This window comes from Heptranchias perlo, chromosome 29, assembly GCF_035084215.1.
Source record: "Heptranchias perlo isolate sHepPer1 chromosome 29, sHepPer1.hap1, whole genome shotgun sequence".
Lineage (NCBI taxonomy): Eukaryota > Metazoa > Chordata > Chondrichthyes > Hexanchiformes > Hexanchidae > Heptranchias > Heptranchias perlo.
The window spans coordinates 16654995-16681570 of NC_090353.1; the positions used below are offsets into that span (position 1 = coordinate 16654995).

General features: G+C 43.4%; 1 protein-coding gene across 1 annotated transcript; it reads right to left on the reverse strand.

The window, feature by feature from the left end:
* Positions 1-2: 2 nt before the first annotated feature.
* Positions 3-9911, reverse strand: LOC137299432 (iron-sulfur cluster assembly 1 homolog, mitochondrial-like). The gene is made up of 4 exons (XM_067968169.1): positions 9798-9911; positions 4244-4297; positions 1667-1772; positions 3-1160 (listed from the first exon to the last, which is right to left on the reverse strand). Exons 1-4 carry the CDS (start codon positions 9876-9878, stop codon positions 1012-1014), a joined length of 390 nt encoding a protein of 129 aa, XP_067824270.1. The 5' UTR covers positions 9879-9911; the 3' UTR covers positions 3-1011.
* Positions 9912-26576: the final 16665 nt, after the last annotated feature.

Below are 26576 nucleotides of genomic sequence, written 5' to 3' on the forward strand. Positions count from 1 at the left end.
ACTTTGCTGAATTCCCAACTTTATTTTCCCACAATACAGATTATGGATACACAGCATAAAAATAAACTGTGACTTGTGCGAGTGTTTGGGTTGTTGGTTTGGAAACTCATATATACAGCAAATTATTTTCAAATTTGTAGCTTGCTACAAGTCCCAGTAAGTGCCTGAAATTTTAAATTACAAAATTGTGTACAAAGATGTCGGTTTAACTTTGTGGTCACTATTTGGTCGACTTATGCATCAACACAAATTCCTGTCCATGCCAGTTTAACAGTTATTACCCATTTGTTTGGGGAACATGTTAATTCATGCAATAATAGCACAGACAATTATACCTACAAGTCACTATATTGCCACAGTGCAGTTAAGTGTCTTATTTTATTTGTTGAATCAGGCACTTCTGAAAATTTACACAAAAAAATGTCATATCGTACGTGGCTTTAGATTAAAATTTTAAACTGAAGGCAAAAAACCCAGAGTTCACATGTCCAACTGTAAATCCAGGAAAAAGAACAACTGCCACCTAACCCACAGCGACAATGCAAGTTTTAAAGATACTCTTTTGAACAATGATTTCCCCTTCCCCATCCATAATGATGTTAAATCCTAGGATTCAGAGTTTTATATACATATTACCTCCACCAAAGAACTGTGCGTGATTCAGCAAGGTAGCAGCAATAATCATTCTTTAGGACAGATAAAGGATGGCAGAATTGGAGGTGGTAACGTTTTGTTTTAGTGCAAGTAAACAGCTCTCCCAATTGGACGCCTACAGTACAAGATACAACCACAACAGTTTCTTCAACATACAAAAAGCCCAATAGGAGGACAATTCAATTCTAGTCGACAAAAAGGACTTTAAGCACTAATGCACGCTGCAACTGAGTGACAAATGCAAATAATACAGGATATCCATATATAGTTTAAATAGGAGTTTGGGAACACCTCAAAGCTTATCTATACAGTCACAAACCACTTACATAAACATTTCCTATATTTAAAAAAAAATATTTACACAGTAAAGCTTTCACCACATCCACATGTTCCTTTAATATTTGGGTTATTGAAAACAAATTCACTAGAGAGTTTTGTTTCAATAAAATCCATCTCCGTTCCCAGCAGGGTTAACTGTGCTTTCTGGTCAATGAACACACGCACACCTGCAAAGAAAAAGATGATGAATAGACTGAATAATATTAGTGAGGAACAAACCAGTTTTAAAAATGCTATCCATTGATAGAATAGTCAACAGCTTACAACTGACAATTGTCCCCTATGACACTGTGTGATTGAGTCAAAAGATAAAGATCTTGAGGTATATCTTATTCAAATATCTTATTCTGTTTATACAAGTACTACATTTCTTGTAATATATGATTGTGGAGACAAGGGCCTACACCCCAAACACACACCAGCATCAGCCCAGCTCTCTCATACTCTCTGAAGCTACTGCGTTACCACTAGCAAGCCCTTGCAGCAGTTCACTTGTCTCAAACTATACGCCTGGGAATGTTGAAGAAATGAGGCCCTGAAGCTAACGTACCTAGTGAAAGAAAAATACACTCCCAACAAACTGGGAATTTTCAGCTTAAGATTGAATAAAAAAACATGGAATGCTTGAACAACAACATTTTGCCATGGATTAGAAATTGGCAATATTACATACCATCCTGATTAACTTCTTCATCAAACTTTCCCTTCTCTGTCGCATATTCTATCACATATGAGAGACCACTGCAGCCACGAGAGCGGACTCCAACTTTCAAACCAATCTGAAGAGCAGAAAGGAAAACCCTCTGAACAGCATCAAGGCAAATTGCATTAAAGCAGGGTCAACACAGTATGTACCCTTTACAGAATAACTATTGGAATGAAACTAGAAACTGGAATGAAAATATGACTCTACATGTGGATTAATTTTTTTCATTCATTCATGGGATGTGGGCATCACTGGCAAGGCAAGCATTTATTGCCAATCCCCAATTGCCCTCGAGAAGGTGGTGGTGAGCCGCCGCCTTGAACCGCTGCAGTCCGTGTGGTGAAGGTTCTTCCACGATGCTGTTAGGTAGGGAGTTCCGGGATTTTGACCCAGCGACGATGAAGGAACGGCGATATATCTCCCAACTTGGGAAGGTGTGTGACTTGGAGGGGAACGTGCAGGTGGTGTTATTACCATGTGCCTGCTGCCCTTGTCCTTCTAGTTGGTAGAGGGCGCAGGTTTGGGAGGTGCTGTCGAAGAAGCCTTGGCGAGTTGCTGCAGTGCATCCTGTGGATAGTACACACTGCAGCCACGGTGCGCCGGTGGTGAAGGGAGTGAATGTTTAGGGTGGTGGATGGGGTGCCAATTAGGGGGGTGCTTTGTCCTGGATGGTATCGAGCTTCTTGAGTGTTGTTGGAGCTGCACTCATCCAGGCAAGTGGAGAGTATTCCATCACACTTGTGCCTTGTGAAGTGAATAAAAGTCATGCAGTTAGATTAAGTCCATTCTCCCTGGGAAGTGATTGTACAGGGGCACAGGTACGTAAAGACTGGAAAGTACCATCACAGTCCAGTTCATCGGTCCCAAAATTGAAAAAATACAGCCTTCAAAATACTATCCAGCTCCCTCTTAAATCGGCTGACACTATTAGGCTCCACTGCCTCCATGGACGCCTGTTCAACACTTTCACTACCCTCTACGTGAAGACGTTAAACCCAACTGTCTGTTCACCTTCCCTCGAGTCTGTGCCTCCACATTACAGAGTGTGTGGTTTTGTCAAACAATTTATTAGGGTTCAGTTTATTGATACCCCTTGGAACCTTCAAGAATACGGAACACCTTTTCTCCAGGGTCATAGGAGAAATTTGAATTTTTATTTACAGACTTCATAGTAATTAGTTAAATTTAATAGTTTAAATTCTGCAGATTCTGATTATACTGTTGAGTGTTTCAAACGTGCATACAGTCCCCAACACTTAAAACATTTACATTTAAAACGGGTGGTCCTTCATATTGGCCAAAAAGCGATAACCGTTATCTATTTGCATAACGTCAATTTCAAAGTTGCCGATTATAGCGTCTTAAGTGCTCTGTTTATTTTGGGCAGAAACAGCTGTGCTTACTCCCTAGTTCGCATCTTATTACGGTGCACTGAATGCAAGAACATAAGTAAGTAAATAACACCGTGTTAACCTTTTGTATACTTCAACCCTTCTAATCCCCTCTAGGTGTGGGGGTTATAGTTTCTACTAAGCACTGACTGCAGTTTAAATAAAGCTGGAGAGGAGCTGGAAATAACTGAGCAAAAGGTCACTAAACGGAAGGAACATTCTTGTTATATATTGGAGTACTGTAATAGCGCTACCACATTATACTGGTCATTGCATATAGCGGGCAGTTCACATTCGCATGAACGTGCCCGCTTTAAGTGGTGGGGACTGAAATGACAAGCTCCAGAGGCTGCTTGTTAATATGATACCAGGGCAACAGGACCAATGCAACTTTTATTTGGTTTAACTCTCAAAATCAGTTACAAAGGAATGATTGATTCTGACATTAATTTCTTGTTCAGCTAATACATCCTACAAAATCAGTGGAATTGGCTCAGGAGTTACTCAGCCCAATGGTGAGAGGGAGCTAAACAAACATATACATTGGTTTCTGTACGATTGTTAATTTTAGTCTGGATTGATAACTCCTGATACCAAAGAGGTAGATAACTGGATCTAAGTACTGTATCTTAGAAGAATAAATAAAACGAGAGGAACTGGGTATCACAGTGGGTTAGATACTGTCCTTTCACCTCTGGGACATGGATTTTAAAATAAATCAGGCTGAGACTCCTCTAACAGGAAATTAAAAGAGTCCATTTCAGCCAGTCCCTGATGGACTGGAAACCATGGACTAAAATTATCCATAATGTTGCCGTCTCACTCAGAGATGGTAGGGACACCTGGCATGGGAAACAGAAGGTTCATTGTTATAACAGAGGGTGCTCCTCCACAGCTGGGCAGTCAAGACCATTGCCCACTATCTGACCTACACTATACCTGACCAGAGAATGCTCAGTTCCATCTGACATCGGGTGTCAAAAAGGGGTTAAACTCTTATCACTGACAGTCTCACCTAAACAAGCACGAAATCCACCCCTTCCTCACAAGGAGTTACAATTATGATTGTCACTCATAGCATAGTTAACAGGCCAGATAAGTGTTCCTGTCAGGGGTGCAAAATCTGATTTTTAAAAAGTGCAATTTTACTTACACATTCTGGTCTGTGTTGCAGAAGATTTTTAATTCTGCTGACAGCAGATGAAGTCTGAAAATGAAAAACAAATGTACAAAGACAGTTGTTGAAAACGGAGCAGATGATATACAGATCAGGTCAGACTGGAGTTGCAAAACTGTCTCGGAGATGGTAAAACTGGTCATAAAAGCTGATTTCAACAAATAATTGAGAAACTAAAAGGCAAGTTTAGTACTATTGTTATATCGGTCAAGCAACTCAGGCACATTAAATATCTAGAACAAAGTGACATAATCTTAGAATGAGTTTAACAGCTTAAAAGCAAATCTAATAAAAACTTCACAAACAATTGTGAGAATGTGGAACACACTGCTCCAGAAGGCCTTAGATACAGAACTGGTTGGTGTTTAAGAGGGAGATAGATACTTATTTGGGAAGTGAGAGGATTATGGAATATATAGAAAAGAAAAAGAATTAGGATGAAAAAGATAAAGAGCTGCTACAGATAACATAGGAACAGGAGTAGGCCATTCAGCCCTTCGAGCCTGTTCCGCCATTCAATGAGATCATGGCTGATCTGTATCCTACCTCTAACCACCCGCCTTGGCTCCATATCCCTTAATACCCTTGGCCAGCAAAAATCCATCGATCTCAGATTTAAAATGATTAATTGAACTAGCATTTACTGCTTTTTGAGAGAGACAGTTCCACACTTCTACCACCCTTTGCATGAAGAAGTGTTTCTTAACTTCTCTCCTGAAATGGCATGGCTCTGATTTTAATGTTATGTCCCCTCACCCTAGACTCCCCCATCAGCGGAAAAAGTTTCTCTCTATCTACCCTATCTATCCTCAATTCCTTTTAAAATCCTAAAAACATCAAATCATCCCTTAACCTTCTATATTCCAGCAAATACAAGCCTAGTTTATGTAATCTCCTCATAATTTAACCCGTGGAGCCCTGGTAACATTCTGGTGAATCTGCGCCGCACTCCTTCCGAGGCCAATATATTCTTTCTAAAGTGCGGTGCCCAAAACTGTACACAGTGCTCCAGATGTCGCCTAACCAGGGCTTTGTATAGCTGTAGCAAAACTTCCTCCCCTTTATATTCTAGCCCTCTGGTTATAAAGGCTAACATTCCATTAGCCTTTTTGATTATTTTTGGCACCTGACGACGACATTTTAGTGCTCTGTGTACATGGACCATAAATCTCTTTGGAGCTCCACTGATCCTAGCTTCTCACCATTTAAAAAACTCAGATCTATCCTTTTTTGGTCCGAAAGGGATGACCTCACATTTACCTAAGTTAAAAACCATCTGCCACAATTTTGCTCACTCACTTAATCTATCAATGTCTCTTTAATTTTATGCTCCCGTCTATTTACTATGCCACTAATCTTTCTGTCATCGGCAAACTTGGATCTATTGTGTTATCCAAGTCATTAATATAGTGAATAGTTCAGGCCCCAGCACAGATCCTTGTAGAACATCACTAGACACATCTTTCCAATTCAAGTACATACCCATTATCTCTACTCCCTCTACAGCTTAAACAATCTCCTAACTAGGTCAATAATTTGCCATCAATTCTATGATTCTCTTATGTGGAACCTTATCGAATGCCTTCTGGAAGTCCATATAAACTATATCCATAGACATTCCCCAATCTACTACTTTAGTTACTTCCTCAGAAAATTCAATTAGGTTTGTTAGACATGACCTATCCTTTATACATCCATGTTGGTTCTCTCTACTCTGCTCAAATTTCTCCAAGTGCTCATTCACTCTTTCCTTAATTATAGATTCCAATCACTTCCTCATAAACAGATGTTAGACCAATAGGTCTATAATTTCCTGGTTTCTCTCTCTCTCTCTCACCTTTCTTAGCAAACATGACAGAGCAGATTTGAGGGGAGACTAGTTGACTCCTGTTATGTGATACTAAGGAAGTGCTGAATTGTCAGAAATGTTATCGTTCAGAGGAGGCCCTTTGCCTGTTCCAGATGAGCATTAAAGATTCTACAGCATTCCAATCCTCTCTCAACCAACACCAATCACATATTTTTACCTGATAAAGCACTATATAAATGCAATATTAATTAAACAGCATCACAAAGGTGGTTAGAAAGTATTACAGTACCAGCTAATCTCCCATGCATTGCTCATGAGGAGTCTGAAGCAAAGTTGTGACTTTTAACTGTTACGGTAGACCTGTGTTTAACCTAGCCTGTCTCTTTAAAACCACAGCTTGGGTATCCACCGTGGGGAAGCAGTCTAAATGAGCAAATCCAGGTAACTGTAGCTGCTTGTGAACTGGAAGTCAATCAGAGGGTACAGATGGCTGCTTGTATATTTCTGGTTGCATGTCAGAAGAGGCCAGCATAACAACTTGAAATTATATAGTGCCTTTAACGTAGTAAAATGTCCCAAGGCATGTCACGGGAGCATTATTAAACAAAATTTCACATCGAGCCACATAAGGAGGTATTAGGACAGATGATTTTAAGGAGCATCTTAAAAGGAGGAGAGGTAGAGAGGCAGGGCGGATTAGGGTGGGAATTCCAGAGCTTAGGGCCTAGGCAGCTGAAGGTACAGCCGCCAATGGTGCAGCGATTAGAATCGGGGATGCACAAGAGGCAAGAATTGAAGGAGTGCAGATCTCGAAGGGTTGTAGAGCTGGAGGAGGTTAAAGAGATAGGGAGGAGCAAGGCCATGGAGGGATTTGAAAACAAGGATGAGAATTTTAAAAATCAAGGTGTTCCCGGAGCAGGAGTCAATGTAGGTCAGCGAGCACAGGAGTGATGCGAGCCCAGGAGTGATGGGTGAACGGGACTTGGTGCGAGTTAGGATACAGGCATCAGAGTTTTGGATGAGCTCAAGTTTATGGAGGGTGGAAGATGGGAGGCCAGCCAGTGGACCATTGGACCAAATGGCCAATTACTGCCCCATCAGTCTACTCTCAATCATCAGCAAAGTGATGGAAGTTGTCGTCGACAGTGCTATCAAGCGGCACTTACTCACCAATAACCTGCTCACCGATGCTCAGTTTGGGTTCGGCTCCAGACCTCATTACAGCCTTGGTCCAAACATGGACAAAAGAGCTGAATTCCAGAGGCGAGGTGAAAGTGAGTGCCCTTGACATCAAGGCAGCATTTGACCGAGTGTGGCACCAAGGGGCCCTAGTAAAACTGAAGTCAATGGGAATCAGGGGGAAAACTCTCCAGTGGCTGGAGTCATACCTAGCACAAAGGAAGATGGTAGTGGTTGTTGGAGGCCAATCATCTCAGCCCCAGGAGTTCCTCAGGGCAGTGTCCTGGGCCCAACCATCTTCAGCTGCTTCATCAATGACCTTCCCTCCATCATAAGGTCAGAAATGGGGATGTTCGCTGATGATTTCACAGTGTTCACTTCCATTCGCAACCCCTCAAATAACGAAGCAGTCTGAGCCCGCATGCAGCAAGACCTGGACAACATCCAGGCTTGGGCTGATAAGTGGCAAGTAACATTCGCGTCAGACAAGTGCCAAGCAATGACCATCTCCAACAAGAGAGAGTAACCACCTCCCCTTGACATTCAATGGCATTACCATCGCCGAATCCCCCACCATCAACATCCTGGGGGTTACCATTGACCAGAAACTTAACTGGACCAGCCATATAAATACTGTGGCTACAAGAGCAGGTGGCTGGGTATTCTGCAGCGAGTGACTCACCTCCTGACTCCCCAAAGCCTTTCCACCATCTACAAGGCACAAGTCAGGAGTGTGATGGAATACTCTCCACTTGCCTGGATGAGTGCAGCTCCAACAACACTCAAGAAGCTCGACACCATCCAGGACAAAGCAGCCCGCTTGATTGGCACCCCATCCACCACCCTAAACATTCACTCCCTTCACCACCGGCGCACCACGGCTGCAACGTGTACCATCCACAAGATGCACTGCAGCAACTTGCCAAGGCTTCTTCGACAGCACCTCCCAAACCCGCGACCTCTACCACCTAGAAGGACAAGAGCAGCAGGCACATGGGAACACCATCACCTGCACGTTCCCCTCCAAGTCACACACCATCCAGACTTGGAAATATATCGCCGTTCCTTCGTCGCTGGGTCAAAATCCTGGAACTCCCTTCCTAACAGCAATGTGGGAGAACCTTCACCACATGGACTGCAGCGGTTCAAGAAGGCAGCTCACCACCACCTTCTCAAGGGCAATTAGGGATGGGCAATAAATGCTGGCCTCGCCAGCGACGCCCACATCCCATGAATGAATTAAAAAAAAGTCTAGTCTGGAAGTACAAAGGCATTGATGAGGGTTTCAGCAGATGAGCTGAGGCAAGGGCAGAGACAAACAATGTTACAGAGGTGGAAGTAGGCAGTCTTGGTGATGGAGTGGATATGTGTTTGGAAGCTCATTTCAGGGTCAAATAGGATGCCAAGGCTGCGAACGGTCTGGTTCAGCCTCAGACAGTGGCCAGGGAGAGGGATGGAGTCAGTGGCTAGGGAACGGAGTTTGCAGCGGGGACCAAAAACAATGGCTTCGGTCCTCCCAATATTTAGTTGGAGGAAATCTTTGCTCATCCAGTTTCGGACAAGCAATGTGACAAATGAGACACAGTGGAGGTGGTTGTGAGGTAGAGCTGGGTGTCGTCAGCGTACATGTGGAATCTGACGTCGTGTTTTCAGATGTTGCCACCCAGGGGCAGCATGTAGATGAGAAATAGGAGGGAGTCAAGGATAGATCCTTGGGGGACTCCAGAGGTAACGGTGCAGGAGTGGGAATAGAAACCATTGCAGGTGATTCACTGGCTACGATTGGATAGATAAGAATGGAACCAGGCGAGCACAGTTCCACCCAGCTGGACGACAGAAGAGACGTTGGAGAAGGAAGGTGTGGTCAACCGATTACCTTCCTTTCTGTTATTAAGAGATTATTTTCCAACAATGATAGTGTGACAGTGATACTGTTGTGTGAAAGACAAAGTATACAAGTAACATACCAGTCTATACTAAGACAACTAGGTAGGTTTTGTTATATAAACTTTAGAGTCTCACATCCAATTATTTCAAGCCAAAAGAAAATTACCAAAAAATGTCCTTATTATGACATATGTACAAGAGTAGTTTTTTTTTTAAAGTTCAGTTGTTATACTTAAATATGTTTTGTGGATTTATACAATACCTGGTAGCACAGTCCAGTTTTGGAGTACAGTGTCCAGAAAGTTCTAGAATATAAATCAGATCCCAAGGAGTGAAATGTCACTGAAATACCTGGATACCAACGAATACATCACTTGGGGGGGGGGGGGGGGATCATAATTAAAACCTGGGCCTCTCACTACCCTTTTCATTACTCAAAATTTGGATGAATTTTCGTCAGCAAAAACACAGTTGAAATCTGACCCCCCACCCCTCAGGGGCCCGTGTCCAGCTCTCTGTGCGAGGGGTGGAGACTCGGTCCCGGGACCTCTGGAAACGCCCAGAATTCTTAAAAACTTCTCAGCGCCGAACGCTCGTTAATTCCTGACCTCAACCTCACTCCGTGGTATAACCACCGCCACCCGGGCTTCTTACCAGCAGTAGGGCGGCTCTAGTGGGCAGCCTCAACCTACGACCGCTCACCGCTCTCACACTCGCCCTTGCTACCGTCGCCATCTTCTTTCCTGAACCACATTCAGCATCGCGGCCTCTCACTGGCCCGCGCCAGGCCAATCACAGCGCGCCTTGCTGTGCATTGGAAACGAAGAGCCGGAGGAGGGCGCGCATAGCAACCGTCGGTGGAGGGAATTAAACCTGCGGCCTCACCTCAGCAATTTATTTCTTTACATTTTAGTTTGGACAGACCTCCTCACCCTTCTGCTAAGTGTTAGTGGGGCTCGATTGCTGCCAAATTGTACACCGGAGTGAAATGACCGAGTCCAGGCTTTACCCGTCACCATCAATCCCTCGGCTCGCCGATGTAGCCCCTGTGGCACCAGCTGTTGGCACCTGTCCGGATTTGGACCGAACAACAACTATTGCATAGAATGTACAGCACAGAAACAGGCCATTCGGTCCAACTGGTCCATGTCGGTGTTTATGCTCCACACGAGCCTCCTCCCTCCCTACTTCATCTAACCCTATCATCATACCCTTCCATTCCTTTCTCCCTCCTGTGTTTATCCAGCTTCCCCTTAAATGCGTCCATGCTAGTCGCAACTAACAACTTACAGTTATAAAGCACCTTCAACACAGAAAACATCCTGGAGGTATTTTCGGGGTGGGATGTGAAACATAGGGTTAAAGGAAAGGGCAAGAGTTAGGAGAGATAATCTAAAGCTTTACTGATAAGTTGGATTTTGAGAAGGATTTTGAAGGTGGAGAGGTGTTTTTGGATGGTGTGTCCAGGAATTTCTAAAATGTAAACCAGTACTTTTGCATCTGGTGGCAATGCAACAATTAATAAGGTTTCTATTGCATTTTCATCAGCAATTAACCAATCTTCAGAACTCAAGCCACCATCATACTCTCTGCCCCATCCTTTCTCGTCCCCTTTCAGAATTAACCTTTTTTTTAACTCTACATAATACAAAGGCAATAATCATGAAACAAATCTAAAGAATCAGCTTTAAAGTCTCCAAGCATGTCCGGACTTTGGAAGAATATGTGTCATTAGTCTGCCAAGTAGGAAAAATAAGCGCACTGTACAGGACACATTTATTAAATCTCTGATTATTTTTGAGTAGCGCCAGTAGATTGAAAACGGACCAACATGGTGCCAACATTCAAAACAGCAAAACAGAGACATTGAACTACAACCCCATTAGTCTTACTTCAGTCCTATGAAAAATAGTTGGATTGATTACCAGGAGTAAACTTGAGGAGTATGTGTACAATAGTAACCTAGCAAACAGCATTCAACATGGGTTCACAAAGAGCACATCCTGCCAGACCAACCTCCCTGACCTATTTGAGGAAGTGACAGCCCAACTGAATTGTGGAATGTCCCACGATATTTTGTATCTTGCATTTGACAAAGTTCCACATGAAAGGCTATTAGTGAAGCTCAAAGCTGTATAGATTTAGAGAAAATCTGGGAATGGATAAAGATATTGGGTGAAGGGCAGAGAACAACAGGTTCTTTTACAGATTAGAGCAGTTATGTTGGGGTGGAGGAGGTACTTAGTGGATCAGTTGGCACCAATAGTGTTTCTCATTTTCCATAAGTGGTTTTCTGACAGCACCATAGAGTGAATTCATTGATCCTGCACTCTCAGCAGAAAGCTACACTCAAAGGTAGCATGGGTCAGAGACAGGATTACACTGCTGTAGCCCTGATTCTTCAACCCATGTTCCCTTCGTTCACAATTTTCTGCTGGGATTGGTGAATATACTCTCATGTGGCTACGGTAATGTACTGCATAATGTACTCAAGAGTCTACGAGTATCAGTATAATGGGTGAAGAATGATAGTGTGTATCTATGTCTGTGTTGCATCACCCAGCTGATGGAGGGCCATTCCAAAGTAGCATTTGCAGGTGCTGCAAGCAAGAGAACCCACCCATGGGGAATAGAAAATAATACGGAGACATATTGGGCGCAATTTTCAAAGTAAAAAATGGGTGGGTTGGGGGCGGGGGGAGCATTGAAAATTGCCACCATTTCAGACCCACCGCCAACCCGCCTCCAACCCTCCCATTTTCAGTTTTCACTGGGGCGAGAAGGGGGCGGGCGACCAACCCGCTCCCAGGAGGCGGGTCGGGCCTTAAAACCCTTTAAGAAGGCTTCAGGCCTCCATTTTTCTCCAATTCTCGATTTCAACCCTGGATGGCCGGGATTCCCGGCCTTCTGTTTTACGCCTCGTGAAAGGAGGCGAGAAGGCCTGAGACTAACAGGTAGGTACCTAGAGAGGCACAGCTTGTGAACCTGGAGGAGCAGGAGTGCTTCTTCCAGGCCCAACAAGCCTACCTGCATCAACCCCCCAATAATTGCAGACCCTCCGACCCCAAATCGCAGACTCCCCGTCCCTGACCCTGATCCTCTCCCTCCATCCCTCGACCCCGATCCCCCGACTCCGATCCGCCTCCTCAGACACCTGACCCCAATCCTCCGACCCCGATCCTCCTGCCCACTCCAATCCTCCCGATCCTCCCCCCCACTCTGATCCTCCCAATCCCGACCCCGATCCTCCCCCCTCCGATCCTCCGACCCCAGACTGTCCACCTCAACGATCGCAGACCCCCGCGATGACCCCCGATCCCGACCCCCCCATTACTGACCCCCAATCCCATCCTCCATGACTCGTGACCCACATGCCAAGCTATGCCCCTGTGCCCACCAATGCCCCCCTGTGCCCACCCATGCCCCACATGCCCCCTCCCCCCATCCATACAAAGGAAGACTTAGCTGCAGACTTACCTGAACATGTCCTCTCCCTGGCTGGCCTCCCGTCCAACTGAGACCAGCCCGTCAATCAGGCTGGTCAGTCGGACGGGAAGTCGACAAAAAAAAATAAAAGATGTCCTCACATCAAAATTGTAAGGACGTCCGAGAAACCCGTACTAATGGGTTTCCCGACCTCAATTTGACCACCCTGCCCCCTTTCCTGCTCTTTTTTAAAATTAAGCCCATTAAGATGGAAGAAAAGTTTTAAAATGCCTCCCTAAAGATGCAGTGCCCTTTCCTGTGCTCACACGTTCCCTTTCCTGCAGACGTCACTGGCTAGGGATCAAGAGTAGGAATCCTGGTGTCGTAACCGTTGGACTGGCTAAGATCAGCTAACATCTTAGTCCAGGGCTCGAACCTGGGACCTTCCTGGTCTGTATAGCTGGATGCCACATCAGGTGATGCATTTACCCATTGAGGTCATCCATTATTAAGATATTGATGTTTCCACAAAGGAGATCGAGGCCAGGAAGAAGTAGTTTGTGTTTTTTCACTCCTGCAGCCTGGTGCTGCGATTAGCAGGATGCTGGAGCTGAAAAGTGTGAGCAGTTAAAATGAATCTTCCTTAAATTGAACTCCACTGGGAAAAAGTTAAATTACTCCAGAACAGATGGTGCAGGAATTTATCCTTTTTAATGGATAGTTTTAATTAATACTTACATACATATGAGAAAAGCTGGCAATATCTGTGGGGCACTACAACTTTAAGATTGAGTCGTGGGCTTCCTTGATGGCTGGTTGGTAAATGCATTGCCTGGTTTGGTACTGAGTCTAGGATTGCCAGCTGGTTGATCTTTTTTTACCGGTCCAGCTGTATTGTTTAGAATTGGCTCTGGTTGCCAGATGTCAAAAGGCAGACGCACTGAAATTGGCTTCAGTGCCCCTGAATTAGGGAGAGGGAAAATTATCCAGAGTTCCTGCCCTTGTCATTATCTTGCAATTTTAAGCAATTTTTAGCAATCTAGTATGGAGGTGAATTTCCTAGGGCCTTCTCCCTTTCCGTCACTATAACTTCGGTGGAAGTTCAGCAAAAACCCCGCTTAGTTTTTGCAATTCAATAACTCCAGAATAATATTTTTACAAGTGCAGTAAGTTTTTTTTCCTATACAGTATATAGTAGCCTTAAGGCTTCTCCAGCCATGAAAAATTAAAGCTGTTCTAAGCTATTGCAAAGTGTGACAGTTAGACAGTTAGACTAACATTAATATTTTATGTGCTGTGAGGAATGATATCGCTATTAGGTTTTGTAATGAGATATGTCTCTGTTAAACTATCAATCATAATGCATTGCTTTTTCTGTAGCAGGAAGCAATAATGTTAGGACCATTTAAGCATCCACAGTGATTTTGGTCTGGCGGAGGGGGTTAACCACTTGTTTTATGTAAGTTTGATATTATCCACGCTGCAGTCTCTGTTGGAGATGAAATAAATGACTGCTGAGGGACCTCGAGTAACCGGTCCATTCTGCTCATCCAAGGAACATGCTCCTTCAGCTCAGAGTGAGATCCTCCAGTTGCTATCCCTGAGTTGCTGGAGTTTTAGTATATTTCTGTTATGAGACTGTGTCAATGTGAAGTAAATCAGTACTTGTATTGTAGCAGTTCAAATGGTCTGTAAAGCTGATTTAAAAACAGAAAATGCTGGAAACACTCAGCAGGTCAGGCAGAACATAAGAAATATGAACAGGAGTAGGCCATAAGGCCCCTCGAGCCTGCTTCGCCATTCCATAAGATCATGGCTGATCTTCTACCTCAACTCCACTTTCCCGCTCAATCCCCATATAGGAACATAGGAACAGGAGTAGGCCATTCAGCCTCTCGTGCCTACTCCGCCATTTGATAAGATCATGGCTGATCTGTGATCTAACTCCATATACCCGCCTTTGGCCCATATCCCTTAATACCTTTGATTGCCTAAAAGCTATCTATCTCAGATTTAAATTTAGCAATTGAGCTAGTATCAATTGCCGTTTGCGGAAGAGAGTTCCAAGCTTCTACCACCCTTTGTGTGTAGAAATGTTTTCTAATCTCACTCCTGAAAGGTCTGGCTCTAATTTTTAGATTGTGCCCCCTACTCCTAGAATCGCCGACCAGCGGAAATAGTTTCTCTCTATCCATCCTATCCGTTCCCCTTAACATCTTATAAACTTTGATCAGATCACCCCTTAACCTACGAAACTCCAGAGATTACAACCCCAATTTGTGTAATCTCGCCTCGTAACTTAACCCTTGAAATCCGGGTAACATTCTAGTAAACCTACGCTGCACTCCCTCCAAGGCCAATATGTCCTTCCGAAGTTGCGGTGCCCAGAACTGCTCACAGTACTCCAGGTGCGGTCTAACCAGGGTTTTGTATAGCTGCAGCATAACTTCTGCCCCCTTGTACTCTAGATATAAAGGCCAGCATTCCATTAGCCTTATTGATGATTTTCTGCACCTGTTCATGACACTTCAATGATCTATGTACCTGAACCCCTAGGTCCCTTTGGACATCCACTGTTTATAACTTATTACCATTTAGAAAGTACCCTGTTCTATCCTTTTTTGATCCAAAGTGGATGACCTCACATTTGTCTACATTGAATTCCATTTGCCACAGTTTTGCCCATTCACCTAATCTATCAATATCGCTTTGTAGTTTTATGTTTCCATCTACACTGCTTACAATGCCACCAATCTTTGTGTCATCGGCAAACTTAGATATGAGACTTTCTATGCCTTCATCTAAGTCGTTAATAAATATTGTGAATAATTGAGGCCCCAAGACAGATCCCTGCGGGACTCCACATCCTGCCAATGTGAGTACCTACCCATTATCCTACCCTCTGTCGCCTTTCGCTCAGCCAACTTCCTAACCAAGTCCGTACTTTTCCCTCGATTCCATGGGCTTCTATCTTAGCTAACAGTCTCTTATGTGGGACCTTATCAAATGCCTTCTGGAAGTCCATATAAATAACATCCATTGTCATTCCCCTGTCCACTACTTTAGTCACCTCTTCAAAAAATTCAATCAGGTTTGTCAGGCACGACCTACCCTTCACAAATCCATGCTGGCTCTCTCTGATTAACTGAAAATTCTTGAGGTGTTCAGTCACCCTATCCTTAATTATAGACTCCAGCATTTTCCCCACAACAGATGTTAGGCTAACTGGTCTACGATTCTCTGGTTTTCCTCTCTCTCCTTTCTTAAAAAGCGGAGTGACATGTGCAATTTTCCAATCCAGAGGGACTGTTCCTGAATCTAGAGAACTTTGAAATCCCTTGATTCCCTTAGTGTCCAAAAATCTATCGATCTCAGTCTTGAATATACTCAACAACTGAGCACCCACAGCCTCCTGGGGTAGAGAATTCTAAAGATTCACAACCCTCTGAATGAAAATTTTTTTCCTCATCTCAGTCCTAAATGGCCGACCCCTTATTATGAGACTATGACCCCTTAGTTCTAGACTCTCCAGCCAGGGGAAACAGCCTCTCAGCATCTATCCTGTCAAGCCCCCTAAGAATTTTATATGTTTCAATGTATAAAAAAATAGAAAAGGTAGAAAAAAGTGGCAAGTCAACTGGAGTTCTTTTAAAATCATACATTATTTTTTGTTATTTTTTGTTTGTCCTAAGAAGTGTGACTTGAAAATTTTTTAAAAATTGTTAATTCTCTTGGCTGGCACCTACATTCATCAGAAATGTATTAAATATAATAAAAAGTACAACGTAATGTTTACATGTTATTCTGTACATTTTTCTAAACTCCAGAGAATATTGGCCCATTCTACTCAATCTCTCCTCATAGGACAACCCTCACATCCCAGGAATCAATCTGGTGAACCATCGTTGCACCGCCTCTAAGGCAAATATATCCTTCCTTAGGTAAGGAGACCAAAACTGTACACAGTACTCCAGGTGTAGTCTCACCAGAGTCCTATATAATTGCAGCAAGACCTCCTTACCCTTATATTCCAAACCCCTTGCAATAAAGGCTAACATACCATTTGCCTTCCTAATTGCTTGCTGTCCTGCAGCATCCAGTAAAGCTGATTACCCAGGAGAAGAAAACCGTTACTTGTTATTTGTTTTCCCCAGTAATATTATCTTACTGTTCTGTACATGTATGAATTTTATAAAGATAGATAAATAGTAAAAAGGCCACTGTTCCAGCAATTCACTGCACAATTTTATATATTTTTACTGCAATCCCTCACTGATGGAGGTAATTAGCCAACCATTTAATGACTATTGACGGTATAATGACTAGAGTGTGGGAGCAAATGTCCCTGGAAGCTGTATGAAATGGCCCTGATTGGGAAAAAAAAGCAATTACTAAGTAGGCTTGGATGCTCTTTCTTTATTATCAATATGACGGAGCACTTGTTGGGTGTGAGAAACACATGTTTTTCATACGAATGAAGCTCAGGCCCTGTTATAAATTTCAGATTTGCCTGAATATTCCATTGGGTCAGCATCACTTGTCCTTTCCCATAAACAAACACGCATCCCTCATGATCAGAAGTTTACTTTCGCTACCCAATGTCTACACATTCAATAACGTAACCTGTGGTGTAACAGTGAGACCCCCTTATTATATGAACTGGAGATCATGATCCTCACACACGCCCTGGTGTGTGCCTCTCCAACTTCTGAAAAGCAGACTGAGTATCACTTTAGTGAGACAAGGCCAGATATGAATCTGGTTACTCGAGATCCCTCAGCGATCATTTGTTTCATCTTGGACAGAAACTGCAGTGTGGATGAGCAGTTTTCATTTTACAGTCAGTAAGTAAATGTACAGAGTAACAGTAACAGCAAATCTCACCTTAATACAACTTAAGTTCAATCCCTCCCCATAAGTAAAAAAATAATGACAGTATGCCACACTGACCGTTAAACTTTTGTGTTAAACTTATATTGAACCTTGGTTAGACTAACTTGGAGTACTGTGCACAGTTCTGTTCTCCATATTATAAAAATGATACAGAGGCACTGGAGAAGGTGAAAAAAAGATTTACAAGGATGATACCAGAACTGATAGTTTATACCTAGCAGCAAAGACTGAACAGGCTGGGGCTCTCTTTTCCCTAGAAAAGAGAAGGCTGAGGAGTGACCTGATAGAGGTCTTCAAGATTATGAAGGGGTTTGATAGGGTAGACGCAGAGAAGATGATTCCATTTGTGGAGAAGCCCAAAACTAGGGGCCATAAATATAAGATAGTCACTAATAAATCCAATAGGGAATTCAGGAGAAACTTCTTTACCCAGAGAGTGATTAGAATGTGGAACTCGCTTCCACAAGGAGTAGTTGAGGCGAATAGCATAGATTCATTTAAGGGGAAGCTAGATAAACACATGAGGGAGAAAGGAATAGAAGGTTATGCTGGGAGGAGGCTCGTGCGGAGCATAAACATGGCATGGGCCAGTTGGGCTGAATGGCCTGTTTCTTTACTGTACATTCTATGTAATTCTATGATCATTTTAGTAGGATACACAACATTCACTTGGACAGTCATTTTTCTTTGAGGTGTGGCCAACTTTCTAAACCTACAACAGCTTTCTTTTTAAAGGAGATTGACTCTTCCATGCCACATTTGGCCACGTTCGTTGGAACTGACACTGAATATGCGTTTCACACTTCTTTTGTCCCCTGTGTCCACAGGAAGTGGGGAGCTCGACCTCCAATCCCTATCCTGTCCAGGAGTTGGTCGGTAGAGTTGTTAATTAAACTAGTTACCACCCCCTTGCTTGGAGGCCTGGCCAGACCACCTCATGCTCTGTATCCATGACTTCGGTTCCTCATAACCTCTAATGTAAATGCCTACTGGAAGCATCTGAAACGAGACAACAAATTGCTCATTGCCCCGGATCATTATGGGTAACAATTTCAGAGCAGGCCTGTATAAGAATCGAAGGTTATTCACTGTATGAAACTCAGGTCTGTACAAGAAACACAATTTATTCACTATATGCAGATCAGGTATGTACAAGAAATGCAGGTTATTCATTGAATGCAGCTTTGGCACATACAAGTTATGCTATAGATGACCATGATACAAATACCCATTTCATTGTTTGCATCAATCCATCTCAATCTTAAAATCCTTTTGAGCTCTTGCAGTTGCAATATTTTACAGAGTAATTTTAATCTTGTTTTATTGAAATTATATGTTTTACATTTTATGAAAGCACTGGCAAACACGCCACTTGTCAAATTCTAAAATTGAAATGCACTATAGAAGAATCACAGGATGAAAGAAAAATTTACAGCAATTTTGTCAGAAATGATCAACAGTGGCACAGCAAAATGTGTATGTGTGTACATTATAAAACTGCAATAAACTTGTTGACTCACAACAATGTCCTGATAACATCAGCCCAATTACAGCTTTAACCTGTATTTTCTCAGTTCTTATCATCAGTGAAAATGGGAGACACATAAGAATCACTTTTGCTGGGCCTCGCGCCTTAAGTGCACCTATTTTAAAATACTGGAAATTTGAGTGCTGACTCACAACCCCTTAAAATTTTGCCCCACTCTCACTGCAATTTTCCTGCCTGCCTCTGCTTCATCTGTAATTAGGAGCACCTGAAGTAAGTGCAGCCAAATAAAGTAGTTGGGAATAGAGGTCATCCGTCATCATTCCTGCCTGTGACCAACTTCCTGCATTTACATTGATCAGGGGTCAGGAGCTGGGCCCGCCCATTAAAACAGAGTGCAGGCTTTCTGCAGGTAACGTTTCCGCAGCATATACTCTGGAGAAAATGTGTGACAGTTTTGCGAAGAGTACTGGCAAGGTGTCTTGCTGATTTTCCAGCATAACGTTATCTTTCTGTTTGGAGTTCAAAAACTTGAATCCATCCTTTCTGAGATGTGCGCTACAGCAGTCCCCAGTTGGGATTCCTTTTGGGGGAAGAAGAGAAGGAGCGTGAAGCACGTTTAGATGGCAGGCGGCACATGAGGAGGAAGGCGCCTATTTAGCATTCCCTGCGACTAAGGATTTACTGACCCTGCAGAACGTTTGTAGGCCTATCTGAGGAGAAGTGCCTCTGAAGGGCGCATTTTACCAGGGAGATGGTAAAAGAGCTTTGTGTCCTGCTGGAGGACCTTCTGCTCCAATCCATGGCAAGAGGTCTTCCCTGTAGCAGTAAAAGTTATATTGAACTTCTTTGCATCTGGGCATTCCAGGGTGGCACAGATGACATATCAAACATCTCGTCAGTCATCGGTGCATAGGTGACAGATGCACTGTTGAAGAGCCATATACCTTTCCAACGAAAGGATGTTCTGGCTAGAGCTCTCCGGTTCTATGATGCACTCCCAGGGTGCATGCAGTTATAGATGAGATCCATATAGCCCTTTGGGCTTCTCCTGGTGGAGGTGCCCCCTAGATAAACAGGAAAGCCTATTATTCCATTAACATCTGATGTCACCTATTCACCGACGACTGACAAGCTGGTGTGATCATTGGCACCACATAATGCCAGACACGGGGTTGGGCGGGGGGACTCCAGTGGCAGGATTTCGTCTTTTTTGGGTGAGAAACAGGCAAGCAGCAATTGAAAATCACCCCCATGGTTCCTCTCCATTCCCAACCCATCCTTCAACCTCCAGTAAATTGTTTAAATGTTCATCTTTCATCTATGAGCCAAAACAGCGAGCAAGCTATCAAATCATGGAAGGAATCACCACAGAGTCTAATCCAGTCCTCACCCGACATCCACACACAGGCGCATGTTATTTCATTGAGTATTTTCAGGTACACCAGTGGTGCTTTACTTTTCGAGTAAATCCAGGGCACCTAGATGAAATACTCCTTTATGTTTCCGGCCACATTCTGCTTTGTTAATATTTTTAAAACTCAACCCATCACCAATCGTCAGTTGGGATATCTAGAAGCACAAGGAAGTGGCATTGGGCAAAGTCAGTGAACGCAAAATAAATCACTGCATGCAACGTTTCTAAAAGAAATGGAATAGCCTGCTGATACTCGACTCATACATGAAGTATGGTCATTTGGGCAAGGTATAGGATGTCATCTGACGCATATGAAAGCCTTACACCAGCAAGAGTCAACGGAGAGGAAAAATCTGGGGAAACAAATAAATAGTTCAGGCATTTATAGTTTATGATATCATCCAGTTAGATCACTGTGGACAAGCCTTCTCCAGTGACTGGTTATTTAATTTTTAGCACAGTGCCCCAGTGGGAGGTTCCTATTCCTGGAGTATAGAGGTCTGCCCAATATCGGTGGGAAACCCATGGCCCATGTTATCTTTGTTCTTGATTTCCATCTATATTGGGCTATGAGATCAGACATGCATATTCTTCACATTCCGTAACAGTGTCATATATTTAAAACACAGCAGGGATGACAAAACACCTTTAAAGGAGCACTGGCTTTGTAGTTTATTTACTGCAGAATATTGCCCTTTGTTAATGCCACATGAAGGTCGGCATCTGAACCATTTACCAAGGCGCACATCAATAGCAGCACCACAAATAGAAAAATCCCCCGCAATACAAAGAAATTCTCTTTCCAATCGAGTTATCACAGAAAATGAACAACCTACAAAAGCATGGAAGAAACAAATTCAACTGAAATTAGCACAATCTGGAAATATTTTTTTAAAAACTTTTTTTCAACATTTTGCTGCCTCTAAAGTTGGTCATGGTATGTTTGCTCAGGTAAAACTGCACAGTGATGTACATTGTAGAATGTAGGTACTTTGCTGCCACTTTGTCATGAATATGAAAGACCCAGAAGCTGTAAATATCACAAGAGTTTCTTATGATTGAAAACAACAGCAATTCTGCAATTGTTTGTGAAAACAGTCCTACCTCCTCTCCCTCCTCCCTGCATCCTCACTGTGCTGAAATCAAGACTTATTGCACTGCCTTCTGCCCCAAATCATTCTTTCCCAGGGCCTCAAAACTGTGGTGCGCCTCACCATCCTCAGTCTCCCCTTCCTCCTACAGTCTTTAGGCTTTTAAAACCCAAGCGTGGTGTCACCTATTAACAGCTTCCTCGTCTTCCCGCCTGCTTTTTTCAATCTCGATGGTGTCCTGCACTGTGGGCACACTGAGCGCTAGTGGGATATTTTTTAGATTCTACATTCATTTAAACTCAACCTGCTAATGGAAAGATTTTCTTTTGGAGAGCATTGTAGCCAAGCCCAATTTTGTCCATATCACACATTCACATACACACACTTCCAGTGGGGGTTACTGGGTAGCAACTAGGAGCAAGAAACCTGGCTGATTTTCCCCCTCCCCCCCATCCCTAGCCCATGGACGCTGAGGTAAACAGGTGCTGCCCTGGCTGATATCAGCTAACACAGGGATCTGCCGGTCCAGAAGGCTTAGTGCTACACTCAGCATTTTCCTTTGTCTCAAATGATGACAGGAGCATCTCTGTGGACTAACATTGTAAATTCATGTCATGTAACAGGCCCCTGTCTACTGCATGAAAATAGAGTCAACTACATAAAATGTTAAGCATAAATGTCATTTTTGTGCACAATTGAGTAGAATGGGCCTATATTCTCTGGAGTTTAGAAGAATGAGAGGTGATCTCATTGAAACATATAAAATTCTTAGAGGACTTGACAGGGTAGATGCTGAGAGGCTGTTCCCCTTGCTGCAGAGTCTAGAACTAGGGGGCATAGTTTCAAGATAAGGGGTCGGCCATTTAGGACTGAGAAAAGCAAAAATTTCTTCACTCAGAGGGTTGTGAATCTTTGGAATTCCCTACCGCTGAGGGCTGTAGATGCTCAGTCGATGAGTATATTCAGGACTGAGATTGATAGATTTTTGGACACTAAGGGAATTAAAGGATATGGGGATAGGGCCGGAAAGTGGAGTTGTAGTAGAAGATCAGCCATGATCTTATTGAATAGCGGAGCAGGCTCGAGGGGCCTGGTCAGAATCAGAAAAGAGACATAAATAATTAAAGCCTTCATCTTTGTGTGAGAGATCGACCACTGTTTAGGAAAAGGTCTGAAACTGTGATCAATTCTCAATCTATGCTATCAACACCACTCTGTGCTCACTTTGCTCATTAAACATCTCTGAGTTCACTCTACTACTCTGCACTCACACCACCACCCTGTGCTCACTCTACTCACTACACTGCCCTGCGCTCACTCTACTCACTACACTGCCCCATGCTCATTCTGCTCATGGCACCGCCCTGTGTTCATTCTGCTCACTACGCTACCCTGTGGTCACTCTGTTCGTTACATCCAGTCTGCTCACAACACTGCTCTAAGCTCACTCTTCTCACAACCCTGTGCTCACTCTGCTCACTACATTGTCCTGTGCTCACTCTGCTTGCTATGCCACTGTGGGCTCACTATGTCATTCTACACTCACTCTGCTCACTACATCATACTGTGCTCACAACTCCAACCTATGCTCACTACACCAGCCTGCACACACTCTGCTCATTATACAATCCTGTAATCACTATGCTGACTACATTGCTCCACACTCACTCTGCTCACTGCACTGCCCTGTGCTCACTATGCCACCCCGTGCTATCTCTGGTCACTACACTGTCCTGTGCTCATTCTGCTCAGTATCAGCTGTAGCTCAGTGGTAGCACTCTTGCTTCTGAGTTAGAAGATTGTGAGTTCATTGTCCCACTCCAGAAACTTAAGCACATATTCTAGGCTAGCACTTCAATGTAGTACTGAGGGGGTGCTGTCTTTCAGATGAGATGTTTTACACCAAAGCCCTATCTGCCCTCTCAGAGGGACATAAAAGATCCCATAACACTATTTGAAGAAGAGCAGTCTGGTTCCCTGGACAACATTTGTCCATCAACTCACACCTACAACAAATTATCTGGTCATTTATCCTATTGCTGTTTGTGGGACCTTGCTGTGTGCAAATTGGCTGCTGTGTTTTCCTACATTACAACAGTGACTACACTTCAAAAGTACTTAATTGGCTGTAAGGTGCTTTGGGATGCACTGAGGTTGTGAAAGTCACTATATAAATGCAGTCTTTCTTCTTTCACGACACTACTCCTTTCTTCTCACTCTACCTGTGATACTGTCCTGTGCTCATTCTGCTTACTACGCCCTCCTGTGATCACTACACCAGCCTGCACTCTCTCTGCTCATTACACAGCCCTGCTCACTATGCTGACTAGATACCCAATGGTCATTCTGCTCATTGTACTGTTCTGCACTCAATCTGATTACTACACCATCCTGTGGGCACTCTGCTCATTGTACAGTTCTGCATTCACTCTGATCACTACACCACCCTGTGGGCACTCTGCTCACTACATTATAAGCATTTGTACAGTAGATGGGGAGCAAATTCAGGTGTACTTTTGCAAGAGTAGAATTTCAATGTACAATTACTATTTTTACTTCCTTCATAGTCTCCCCATACAGCAAAATATGTTTCTAATCCACAGGCCCACATAATAGATCTTCCATTTCTTTGCTTTGTTTTTTTTTCCGAATCATAACAGCGACTCTTTTTCTTTCTTTTTGTGTTTTTAGGCCCCCCTTCTATAAGAAAGTGGGGTTTAGGGTGTGTTTATGTACAGAAAAAAAACAAAGAAAAATCAAAACAAGTGTCAAATCAGAATTTTATTATTCTGGTCCAGGATGCACTCCAGCCCCTGTGGTGCCCACCGGTTGCGAAAAGCCTCAGGCGTTCCGGCAGACACCGCGTGCTCCATCTCCAGGGCCACCCGGGCGCGGAGAATTCCGCGGAAGAGAGGCAGACAGTCCGAGTGACCGTCCCCACGGGCCACGACCAACCTGGACCTGTGGATATTCTTTGCTTTGTTTGAAGTATCTGCACTCAAGGAGTGGCAATTTTTATACTGTGCATGATATAGGCACCTGGCATGGAGGAGGAAATGTTTACCAATGCAGAACCTCCTTGCAGAATAGAAATACAAACAGCAACTACACTGCATCATGGTGATGCAGTGGGATTAGAGGGACCATGTGGAATGTAACAAACAACACAGATATCTTAAAGCCTGCATGGATTTACGAGTTTTCTTCCTTCCTCTGCTGACTCATGTTGGAGTACAGTTCCATAGGTGGTGATTGTCATCTGGTAACTTATCCAAACGGCTACTCTTAATTTGTGAATTTACACAGTGACTGTCAGCAGGATATTTGACCACTGGGGACATCAACAGACTCACACAATTGGCAGCTGGGGTCAACTGATGGCAATTGAAGGTCAGAAGGCTAATTTTTACTTTCCCCCAGCTGAGATCAGCTAACTTAGCACAGACAAGCCCTTGACCTGCCTGATCAGTATGACCCAGGACCACACCAGGTGGTGCATTTACCCAACAAGCTATTGCAGAACATGTTTATTCTTTTTTTTCCTTTAAATGAGCCATCTGTTTTATAGTAGCTTTTGAAGGCAGAAAAATACAGTACTTGTGTACTTTCAGTTTCAAAATTACAACACAGCGATGATTTATAATTGAAGTGAGGTACAAGACACTGTCTACAATTAGCTTTTTCATTCCACTCTAAACAGAAGACATTTGGGTAGCAATCTACCAGGGTAACTATGGCTGCAATTTACTTGTAATTTCATTTGCATTTATACAGTGTCTTTTGTAAATATATAATTAAAGTGACCTGTAATTTGCCTACTCTGTTTAAAATGATTGAGTTTTTTTTTAATAAAAACAAAAAACGCAATTAGCCTCTCTCTAGTTAATCTGCAAATTGAAGCCTCGATTTTCAACCATAAAGGTATCTGAAGACCCAATATTCTCCTGCAATTGGTTCTGAAACAGGAGGTCTGAGACCACACAGTCATTACCAGAGAGAGAGCGGGAGAGACTCTGAAAGGGCCTGTGATGTACTTTTTTATCCAATATTCCCTCACCATCTCTCTGCATTTCTTGTGAGGTTGCAGACACTTGATGGGATACAGTTCCATGAGCTCCGATAGCCCTTTGGTACTGCTGCCATAGCAGCTCTACCTGGATCGCAGTATGGTCATATACATTTATTTAAAAGGGAATACCTGTCTATTTTTCTTACAGAGAGAGAGAAAGAGCGAGAAGAGTGAGAGACAGAGAGGACAATGAGAGAGTGTGATAACAATATAGAAAAAGAGAGCGGAAGACAAAAAGACAGAGTGATGGAAACAGAAAGAATTAGAGGAACATCAAAGAAAGAACCTCCGTTTATAGAAGACCTTATTTCTCAGAAATGCCCAAAATGCTTCATATATGATGAATTACTTTGAATAGTTTTTGTAATGTAGGTGGATGTGGTAGTTAAGTTGTACGTAACAATGTCCCAAACAACAATTAAATGAATGACAAGTTAATTTATTTTTGGTGGTATTGTTTGAGGAAATAATGGCGTCAGGGCACAGGGAGAATTCCCTGCTCTCCTTTGAATAGTGCCATGGGACCTTTAACATCCACCAAACTGCATCACTGACAAGGTAGCCTTCCCTCAATATTGCACTGGAGTGCCAGCTTAACATATCAGTTTTGAGATGGGCTTTGAACCCATCGGAGCTGAATCTCATGGCCTTTGCCGAGTGGGAACGTGGCGGTAGCGCTCCGAAAATCGTGGCGCTGAACATACCGCCCTGTTCCCGCTCCTGATCCGTTGGCGCCTACAAATGGGCGGCCCAGGCACCCGCCTGTTTCAGGCAGGAGCCGACTTGTGATTTGCCAGTAGGAGTCCTCTAATGTATTTTGAGGCACTAATGGGTGGACCGTGCGCTGTGCAGGCTCTGCCATTGGTACTAGCCATAGAGTGGCCTTGCCAGCTGTCCTTTAAGGGATTGCCAAAGACCCATCCAAAACCAGGTAAATTTCTGCTTTTTTAATTGATTTTTATGGGGCCAGGAGGAGCATACATGCCCCACAAAAATCTTCCCACCTGCTGCCGGCCTATCTGTGTTTAAAGTTATAATTTACTGTTTACTT